This window comes from Pristis pectinata, chromosome 4, assembly GCF_009764475.1.
Source record: "Pristis pectinata isolate sPriPec2 chromosome 4, sPriPec2.1.pri, whole genome shotgun sequence".
NCBI classification, from domain to species: domain Eukaryota; kingdom Metazoa; phylum Chordata; class Chondrichthyes; order Rhinopristiformes; family Pristidae; genus Pristis; species Pristis pectinata.
In genome coordinates this window covers 93,681,192-93,692,656 of record NC_067408.1, presented here as the reverse complement: position 1 = coordinate 93,692,656, position 11,465 = coordinate 93,681,192, and the positions used below count along the sequence as shown (strand labels likewise).

At 36.9% G+C, this 11,465-nt stretch overlaps 1 protein-coding gene across 1 annotated transcript; it reads left to right on the top strand.

Moving 5' to 3' along the window:
- Positions 1-2,131: 2,131 nt before the first annotated feature.
- LOC127569582 (cytochrome c oxidase copper chaperone) lies at positions 2,132-7,337 on the top strand. The gene is made up of 3 exons (XM_052014350.1): positions 2,132-2,389; positions 6,063-6,172; positions 7,077-7,337. The coding sequence occupies exons 1-2, from the start codon at positions 2,271-2,273 to the stop codon at positions 6,145-6,147; spliced, it is 204 nt and encodes a 67-aa protein (XP_051870310.1). The 5' UTR covers positions 2,132-2,270; the 3' UTR covers positions 6,148-6,172; positions 7,077-7,337.
- The last annotated feature ends 4,128 nt before the right edge of the window (positions 7,338-11,465 follow it).

Below are 11,465 nucleotides of genomic sequence, written 5' to 3'. Positions count from 1 at the left end.
GCGATCTGGGTGTTCTAATGCATGATTTGTAAAAATCCCAAATGGAGCCACAGTAATTAGGAAAACTGATGGAATGATATTGTTGATTGCAAGGGAAATAAGAAAAAAGTATGGAGATTATGCTTCAATTATATCAAGTCTTAGACCACTCCTGGAGTACAGTATTAGTCTCCTTATTTAAGGAAGGATGTTGATGTGCTGGAAGCAGGTTGGAATCCGCCAATTATCATAAGACATAAGGTTGAACATGATAGGTTTGTATTTGTTGGAGTCTAAAAGAGTTTGAGGGGCCTTCATTGAAACATCTAAGATCGAAAGGGATCTCGACAGGGGAGATATAGAGAGAATGTTTTCTCTTGTGGGAGAATTTAGAACTTGAGGTCACTGTTTTAAGATAGGATGAGAGGATTTTTTTTCTCAGAGTCAAGGGTCTTTTAAACTCTGCCTCAAAGACTGGTGGAAGCAGAGCTTTTGAATATTTTAAGGCAGAAGTTGATGGATACTTGATAAACAAGGGAGTGAAAAGTTACCTCAGGTGAACAGGAACATGGAGTTGAGACTACAGTCATATAAGCCATGATATTAAGTGGTGGAGCAGGCCTACTTCTCTTTATAATTTCTATGTCCGTGTGAAACTTAGGATCACCCTTGCAGTCTAAACAAATAAAAGACATAGAAACAAAAGAGAAAACGCTGGAAACATTCAATATGTCAGGCAGAGAAACAGTTAACCTATTGGGTTAAAATCTTTTATCAGAACTGTGCTTACTTCAGACTTCCAGTAGCTGCAGTTTTTAAAAATTTTTATTTATTACCAAAGACACAGATCAAAGGTCATAGAACAGTATAGCAAGTTACAACAAGCCCCTAACTGCCCACTGATGCCAGTTAACTAACCTTATCTGCCTGCACACGGTCCATATCCCTCTATTCCCTGCTTGTTCACGTGTCTATCTTAATGCCTCTTCAACATTGTGTAGTATCTGCTTATACCACCTCCCCTGGCAGAGCACTCTCTGTGTAAAAAAAACAATCTGTGTAAAAAAACTCTCCTCGCACACCTCTTTTAAACTCCCCCCTCCCCCACCTTAAACCTATGCCCTCTAGTATTTGACATTTCCACCCTGGGAAAATGATTCTGACTATCCATACTATATATGCCGTTCATGATTTTATTTACTTCTGTTAGGTTGCCCCTCAGGCTTTGACGCTCCAGACAAAACAATCCAAGTTTTTCCAACCTCTCCTAATAGCTAATGTACTGCAATCCAGGCAACATCCTGGTGCACCTCCTCTGCACCTTCTTCAAAGCCTTCACATCCTTCCTATAATGCGGCAACCAGAAATGTGGTCTAACCACAAAGTTTTGTACACTTGCAACATGACTCCCCAACTTTTATACTCACTGTCCTGACCGATCGAGGCAATAATGCCCTATGCCTTCCTTACTATTCTATCAACTTGTGTTGCCCCTTTCAGGGAGCTATGTGCTTGGGACTCCAAGATCCCTCTGTACATCAGTGCCTTTATGTATCTTGCCATTTACTGTATATTTTTCTCTTGCATTTGACCTCCCAAAATACATCACCTCACACTTGTCTGGATTAAACTCCATCTGCCATTTCTCCACCCTAATTTTCAAGCAAAGGAAGTTACTCCACAGCAACTGACATCGAGAGTATAACGCCAACCATTACTTAAGGGAAGTTGTTGCATTATGTAACACTTGCGATCTCCCATTTCATTTGAAAAAGTCAAAGACACTCAGAAAAATTGTAAAGATGTTAACTCTCTAAACGTAAATATGTGAATCATTGTTTTCAAAAAGAGCATAGCAGTGTGTGAATGATATATATGCAGGTGTAAAATAGTTAAGAGAGTGGAATAAACAAGATGCATATGTTTTAGCAGTTATCCATGCTTCTGAGAAATTAATTATATTCGTGGCACTACTTGCAAACGCCGTGCACGTATTCTTTGAACGGCAAATATCATCATATCCGCGACAAGACGCGGATATCCGTGCACGTAAAACGCATAGGCGGAGTATTCTGGAATATGTAGTTCGTATATAATACTTCCATTATAAATCACGTCTGAACGAGAACTACAAAACCCAGGATGCCTCTCGTCAAGTGCAAAGAGAAACTGGACCATCAGGCTCATTGCGTAGGATTGAAATTGTTGCTGTTGGGACGTTTGAAGGTGGAAAGCGAATAAATAAATTTGTCCACAAACTAACAAGTGATTAAGCATAATATCAAACCAAGATGTCTGAATTAACGGTGCCCACATCATTGGGGACAGTGTCTTCTGGACACGCTGAGGAGAAGAAACCTCTGAAACCATGCTGTGCATGTCCTGAGACCAAAAAAGTCAGGGATGCCTGGTAATGTGACACTTTTAGTTCCTCTATTTATATCATCATTTCGCTGCTTATTGTTTATCTGCTAAAAAACTGTCCCCAATTTTCACATTATTTGATGTCATGTTTCATCTGTAGTTGTATCCGTTTCTCATTCCTGCCTGTACACTTCAACAATGAAAATTGAAGGGATTCAATCCTCGCAAATAAAATTTGCGGTAGTAATCGCAAAGCCATTTATTATAATAGTGGAACATATGTTCGATTTTTTAAAAAATGAGAGTATAAGTATAGCGCTGCTGTAGACTCGGTAAGTCTGAAAACAAAGTTCCTCCTTGGCAACACATCGAGAATACGACACCAAGCATCAATTAAGGAAAGTTGTTGCAAGTTTATGTAACACTTGCAATCTTCCATGGCATTGCGCAACCCTGAAAACAAGGTGTTCATTTCGAAAACTCCCATTCAGTGGCATACTGTACTTCTGTAATTTACATACCAAAGCCAAGACCACGTGGAGTACTCATGTAAAGGAAGGGTGAGGTTATGGAAATAGATCAAGATGTAAGTGAGAGAAGGGGGAGGTAAGAGCGGAGATTCGGGAACATGGACAAAAACAGATGGACAAGACGGTTGACAGAAAAAAAAAACTTTATTTAGTGCAGTAGGTGAATAAAGTTTGAGTATTGTAGGATATGTAGTGGCCAAGGCATCAGGGTTGGCAAAGCAGTTGGCAAGGCCAGAGGTGAAGCTGAAGGACAGAAGATGGTAGCTATGTAAGGGAGTAGCCCAAAATCGAAGATCTACAGAAAAAGATAGCATTGTGGTGTGTGGCTGCAACTGGAAGAAAGTAATTGACAGAAAATGTCCCTACTGCCATGGCATGGAGTTTTTGATTATGGTGTGATTCATCTATAGCCTTAAGTTTTGCAACAGTAACTATAAGACATAGGAGCAGAATTAGGACATTCAACCCACCGAGTCTGCTCCGCTATTCAATCATGGCTGATTTTTTTCTTCCCTCTCAACTCCATTCTCCAGCCTTCTCCCTGTAACCTTTGACACCCTTACTAATCAAGAACCTATCAACCTCCACTTTAAATATACCCAATGACTTGGCCTCCACAGCCGTCTGTGGCAGTGAATTCCACAGATTCACCACCTCTGGCTAAAGACATTCTTCCTCATCTCTATTTGAAATGTCCTTCTATTCTGAGGCTGTGCCCTCTGGTGCTAGACTCTCTCACTACTGGAAACATATCCATTTCAATATTCGATAGGTTTCAATGAGATCCCCCCTCATCCTTCTAAACTCCAGCGAGTACAGGCTCAGAGCCATCAAATGCTCCTCATATGTTAATCCCAGGATCATTCTTATAAACCTCCTCTGGACACTCTCCAATGCCAGCACATCCTTCCTTAGATATTGGGCCCAAAACTGTTCACAATACTCTAAATGTGGTCTGACCAACACCTTATAAAGCCTCAGCATTACATCCTTGCTTTCATAATCTAGTCCTCTCGAAACGAATGCTAACATTGCATTTGCCTTCCTTACCACTGACTCAACCTGCAAGTTGACCTTTAGAAAATCCTGCACTAGGATTCCCACGTCTCTTTGCACCTCCAATTTCTGAATCCACTCCCCATTTAGAAAATATTCTATGCCTTTATTCCTTCTACCAAGGTGCATGACTGTACACTTTCCTAGACTGTATTCCATTTGCCACTTCTTTGCCCATTCTCCCAACCTGTCCAAGTCCTTCTGCAGACTCCCTGCTTCCTCAACACTACCTGTCCCTCCACTTATCTTTGTATCATGTGCAAACTTGGCCACAAAACCATTAATTCCACCATCCAGATCATTAACATATAACGTGAAAAGTAGCAGACCCAACACTGACCCCTGTGGAACACCACTAGTCACCGGTGGCCAAACCTATTCCCACTCTTTGCCTTCTTCCATTCAGCCAATCTTCTATCCACGCTAGTACCTTTCCTTTAATACCATGGGCTCCTATCTTGTTTAGCAGCCTGATGTGCAGCACCTTGTCAAAGGCCTTCTGAAAATCCAAGTAAACAACATCCACTGACTCTTCTTTGTCTATCCTGCCTGTTACTTCCTCGAAGAATTCCAACAGATTTGTCAGGCAAGATTTCCCCTTAAGGAAACCATGCTGACTTTGGCCTATTTTATCATGAGCTTCCATGTACCCTGAAACCTCGTCCTTAATAATGGACTCTAACATCTTACCAACCACTGAAGTCAGGCTAACTGGCCTATAATTTCCTGTCTTTTGCCCTCTCCCTTCTTAAAGAGAGGAGTGGCATTTACGATTTTCCAGTCCTCTGGAACCATTCCTGAATCTAGTGATTCTTGAAAGATCACTACTAATGCCTCCACAGTCTCTTCAGCTAACTCTTATCCACCTTCAGACCTTTCAGCTTCCCAAGCTCCTCGTTAGTAATAGCGACTACACTCACTTCTGCCCCCTGACTCTCGAATTTCTGGCATGTTACTGGTGTCTTCCACAGTTACCATCTGGTGACTGGTAGGTTTTTGGCAAAGCAGCAGAGTCTTGAGGTAGCTTAGAATGCTATTTCACCAACTTGCCAGCCTATGCCACCCTTCTCCTTTAATAGACCAGGAAAGATTACATATTGTTTTTCTGTGCAAAGAAAGAACGATGTCTGTGATAGGTTTATACATTAACTTGGGAGCAGGCTATGGCTCAGCGAAGTTGTTGACACCATCTTGACACCAAGTAATAATGTCAACCCTGTGAGCAATTAATCCACTTTTTTCACGGTAGATTATAGAGATCCTAGTATTTCTTGAAACTTCAGTAAGCCTGAATGCTGGTTAAAGAAGAATGATGCCACTTACAAGAATGTTGCCAAGACTGAAAAGTTGCAGCTTTGAGGAAAAATTGGATAACCTGGAGTTGCTTCCTTTGGAAATTAAAGAAGCTGAAGGGAGACTAAATTGATTTAGTATGAATTCTTCTATATGATTATTTACTTGTGCTTTGGGGAAAAAAAAGTTTCCATGAGTGTGTTTTGCTGATGAGCCTTATGCAATGAGTACAATTGCAGATTATTTGTAGTAGCTATTTTATAACAAAGAATATTTTGGAGAGAAAGGTAAAATACTAAAAAATACATGTATAATTAGTGCATATCCTATATTCTGCAGGGTGTTTCTCACAGGAGAATATGGAAAGAATCATTATACAACATAATCCAGAATGTATTCTGATGCTAAGTGGGAACATCTTGGCCTCTTACTTCTCTATTCCCACAGTCAACTCTGTAATGCTATGAATTATATGCTTAATCTCTGTGAATTATCCCCATAAACCTTTACATGCTTGCTATGCTGTCAACTCCTTACAGTCTATCTCCTCAACTCTAAGTTCTGTATACAATCTTTCATTTCCCCTGTCATGGTCTCGGCTGAAGTTGAGTGTGTTTTTAATTTCCACACCCGTCCACACCCATTGCTTCTCTGTTGTCCATTTAGTTCCGCCCACCCCACAATGGACAGTTATAAATTGACTAAATAGTAGAAGGTGATGGTATAAAACATATAAAGGAGAGTTCCAGTTTTCATTCTGAAATGGATTCTGATGTATTTTGTTGTTCGTGGCAGTTTTTCTGTTGTAATTTGAAGCAATCTACTTTGATTTCTGTGTAGTATCATTGAGAAAGGGGAGGAGAACTGCAAAGACTTAATTGAGGCTCACAAAGAATGTATGAGGGCATTGGGATTTAAGGTCTGATGAGGCACCATTTTGGAGATGTGCGGTGAGTATTGATCCTCTTCATATTTTCAAAAATATTTTTCATCTAAACTTTGCAATTTGTTATGATTTTTGTTTGATCAATTAAGACCTAGCATCTAGTCTTTGTTGTAATCACATTGATTTAATCCTCACTCAAGTAGGCATGGAATATTCTGTGCTTGGGTATTGGCCAACAACTAGATGTACATAATTTAAGTGTAAAGTTAAATGAGTGGCATTCCAATCAACACAAGTACAATCTCAATAAACACTGGCACACAAACTTTTTGTTTACATAAATGTTGATAGCCTTAGGTGTTTAGCTTGATGATGCCGATTAGGTTCTCCTGGCTTCTTGCTATATTTTGATTCTGCAATTCCTTGATTTGCAGAGTAGACAAAGAGAAAAAAAACAACTAAACTTAGCTATTTGAACTCATTGTCTATAGCATCCTTTTTGGTCTACATGTGCAATAAATTTGAGTTACTGCAAATAAGCTGATTTTGAATGTTGAAATAATCAGTAAAGATCCTCTTGCGTGCTTTCAAGTTGTAACACCATTTCCTTTTATTAATTCAATGACCTGAATGTCAGAAATTAATTACAACAGACAATAGCTACAATATTATTTTTTTCAGCGCTAGTGACCCAGGCAACCTTTTTAGCTTTTTGCTTGAGTGGTAGCACAATTCCTGGATGATGTTCCTTACATAGATAAAGACAGTGACCTTTAATAAGTGCCACATTGCACTTCAGTTGGAAACTAATAGAATCAGGTAGTTTGAGGATACTTTGATTAAATCATACATTGATTCAGTACCTGCAGAAATGTTGGGGCATTTGCACAACATATTCATTTCTTATTAATCAAATTTAATCACATTCATGACTATTTATCTTATTTATGTTTTTATTCACCAAACAGGATTGTGTCTGGAATTAATTTAAGTATGCTACACTGCCTGCTTGGAGGTGAATGAAGATGAGTTGTATGTGGACACATTCTTATACAAATGAATTGTTACAAAAGCTGGAACTGAAGACTCTTATTAGCGATTTATTTTTCCAAAGAAATAGTCTGATGACAGTGATCATTTCTGCTTTTCCTTGTTCAGAGTTACTTATAGCCAGAGATACCTGCAAATTTGTATGGTTCATCCTTTAATAAAAGTTTTCTAAAAAGTCACTTTGATTCTACTTCATTTTGTGCAGTAATGACAAGCTTCTGATTATCAATATACTGAGAATTTATTTCAGGAGTCTGTTGGTGGCGCTTGATGGACTAAGTCATAACTTGGCCTTGGTCCAGGCACTTTTCAATCTATTATTTACCACCCTTTAATAAGCCTTTTACAATATTGGTGCAAGTTTAATCTTGATTTTTAACTGTTAAAATGACCACCAGATCTAAAGCCTCTGCTAATGGTAAAGGTATTGGAGACCAACCTGCTTTGGAAGCTATTTCTAATCTGGATAGAAAGTTCGATCGGAGCTTTGCCGAATTGAAGTCTATTTTAAAAGACTTTGAAGACAAACAAAATACTCTTATCCAGGAGAATGCCAAACAAATGCAATTAATTGCTGAACTCGACCAAGCTGGTAAAGAGAGAGATGCCAAACTCCATTCACTTGAAAAAGCCTTAATTACGACCAAGCAAAACCTGGAAAAGCAACAACAGAGGATCATCCACCTGGAAGGACGCAACAGAAGGAAAAATTTAAGGATCATCAATTTTCCAGAGAACACTGAGACTGGTAACCCTACAGAATTCTTTTCTAATCTTTTGGTCGATGTTTTTGGTCCCGAAATGTTCCCTGTTCAGCCTACTCTGGATAGGGCTCACAGAGCATTAAGATCTAAACCTGCTCCGGATCAAAAACTACAGCCAGTAATACTGAGATTCCATTATGTCAGCGTCAAGGAACTCCTGATTCGTACCACTCGTAGACGTGGAATGATTCAATTTAAACAATGAAGTTTCGAATAGTTGAAGATTACACCCCAGAAGTTATGAAAGAAAGGCTGACCTACAAACCAATTATGGCTCGTCTCTATCAAAGCAACTATCATCCTGCATTATTATTCCCAGCAAGGTTGAGAATTTCATTACCTAATAAATCTCGCAAATGGTTTAAATCCATTCAAGAAGCCGAGAATTTTCTTTTGACTTAGCTTTTAATTTTAGAAGCTAAGAAATGCGGAAGAGACACAGTGTTTTTCCTTTGATTTACAACCTACTTGTTTTATTATCTAATTAATTTTTAGATTTAAACCTTTTTTCTTCTTTTAATATTTTTAATGTTTTGTTTTAATAACAATTAAGAATTTAACAAAATGACTAATCGTTTGCTTTCTTTTCGAAATAATTATTAAATCGTATTTTATAATTGTGGGCTGTTGACGCCCTTTGGCTCTGTTTCAATCTCACAATTATGAGTTCGGTATCTCTGTTGGTATGTGTTCATTTTTAGACAAAACATGGGTGGTTTATATATTTTTTCAATTTGGACTACTGCCACCAATAGAACTGGGGTTTGTTCAATTAGAGGGTAGCTTTCTGGCTGCCAATAATATTGGTAAGTTTTCGGGCTGTTGGGGTTATTTTTATGTTTTTTTTCTTCTGGGCTAAACTACAAATTTTTCTAAATTGTTATCACATCCGTTTCCTCTTTGAATTTTTTTTTACTCTTTCCTGTTGGTAAGACTTGGAAATACCAATATTAACCCTTTACATACCATATGTTTTTTAATCTGTTAAAATGGATAAGACTATTGATTTTATTTCATAGGATGTTAACGGTTTAAATAATCCGCTTAAACGCAGGAAGATTTTTAAAGTTTTTCATAGATTAAATGCTCAGATTATTTTCGTTCAGGAGACTCATATCAGGAAGAAAGATAATCAACGTTTTTTTAGATTTTGGAGGGGTCAACAGTTCCATTCAAATTCACAAGCAAAGGTGAAAGGAGTTTCTATTTTTATAGACTCCTCAATTTCGTTTGTCGATCATGAGACAATATCAGACCAAATGGTAGATTTTTATTAATTACTGGTCTGCTTCATAATAAAAAAGTTGTTATGGTTAATGTTTATGCACCCAATGTAGATCACCCTGAATTTTTTAAACATCTGCTTTGCATCTTTTAAAACATATATCCGTGGTCAAATTATTTCATATTCCGCTGGTTTGAAAAAACGAACTAATAATGAAATATGTATATTGGTTGACAAGATTAAAGAAATCGATAAAAAATATTCTGACACTTCGAATCTGGAGCTTTTTAAAAAGAGAACAGAACTCCAACTACAACATAGTTTATTATTAACGTCTTCAATTGAAAATCTACTACTTAAAAACAAAACATGGTGACAAATCCAGTAAATTATTGGCCAACCAGTTGAAAGCTACTTTATCTAAACTTCAGATTAATAAAATTTGTAAACCAGATGGTACCTACATGATAGATCATGTTCAAATCAACAAATCCTTTCAAGAATTTTATTCTTCTTTATACCAATCAGAATCCCCTGAGGATCCTACATTAATGTATGAATTTTTAAGAGATCTGAAGATTCCCCAACTATCTTTAAATGAATGTTCTACATTAGATGCTCCCATTTCAGAGGAAAAAATAAAGAAAGTAATATTTTCAATGAACTCGGTTAAAGCACCCAGCCCTGATGGATATACAGCTGAATTTTTTGAATCCTTTTCTGATATTCTTGTTCCCTGGTTAGCCAAAATTTTTAAAGATGCCCTATCAGTGGGTAAACTACCACAATCTTTCTATGAAGCAACTATTTCTTTAATTCTTAAAAAGGATAAAGATCCCACTGATTGTGCATCTTATAGACCTATTTCTTTATTAAATGTAGATTCAAAAATATTTTCCAAAATATTGGCCTTTAGACTGGAAAAGGTTCTCCCACAAATTATCCCTGAAGACCAGACAGGATTTATTCAGAATCGTTATTTACATTTTAATATCAGGAGATTAATGAATATTATATATACTCCTTCATCCCAAATCCCAGAATGTGTTGTTTCACTAGATGCTGAAAAGGCGTTTGACAGAGTTGAATGGGAATATCTATTCACTACACTTCAAAAATTTAATTTTAGCCCTAAATTTATATCTGCGATTAAAATGATTTATTATACACCTATGGCTTCAATAGTTATTAATAATCAAAGATCTCCTTTGTTTAGGCTTTTTCAAGGTGTTAGACAAGGTTGCCCGTTGAGCCCTTTATTATTTGATGTTGCTTTAGAACCCTTGGCTATTGCACTCCAGGACTCTTCAAATGTATGTGGCATTACTCACGGACAGAAGATTCATAAGATATCTCTCTACGCAGATGACCTGTTACTTTATATTTCTAATCCGGATGAATCTATCCCCGCAGTACTATCACTACTAGATCAGTTTAGTGTTTTTTCTGCCTATAGATTAAATCTTACTAAGAGCGAACTTTTTCCATTGAATATGCAAACCCCAATTTATAGCCAATTACCTTTTAGATTGGTAACTGACTACTTTATGTATTTAGGTGTTAAAATTACCAAGAAACATAAGGACTTATTTAAAGCTAATCTATTGCCTTTAACTGACCATGTTAGACAATTATTCACTAAATGGTCCCCACTGTCTTTATCATTGGTAGGCTGAATTAATGCGATTAAGATGAATATTTTACCAAAATTTTTATATTTATTTCAAGCAGTTCCAACTTTTGTCCTGAAATCTTTTTTTGACACTATTGATTCTAAAATTCTTTCATATATTTGACAGAATAAAAACCCAAGGTTAAGTAAGAAATACTTACAAAAACTAAAAAAGGATGATGGTATGGCCTTGCCTAACTTTAGATTATATTATTGGGCAATTAATATCAGATATTTAATTTTTTGGATACAAGATTTAGATGTAATTCAATGCCGCAAATGGGTATACCTTGAGCACCAATCAGTACTTGAATTTTCATTAGTTTCTATTTTAGGAGCTTCACTCCCTTTTACACTTACCAAATTAAGTAAACATATGACTAACCTAATTGTTAAACATACAATATGAATATGGTTTCAATTTTGTAAATTTTTTGCATTGAATAAATTTAACTTGTCAAGTCCCATTCCATCTAATTTTTTCTTTCATCCATCCAGAGTTGACTTAGCTTTTTCCATATGGAAAAGGAAGGGAATAGTATGTTTTCGCGATCTATTCGTTGATAACTGTTTTTCATCTTTTGAACAATTGTCTAACAAATACAATTTGCCTAGATCACACTTTTTTCGATATTTGCAGATTAGA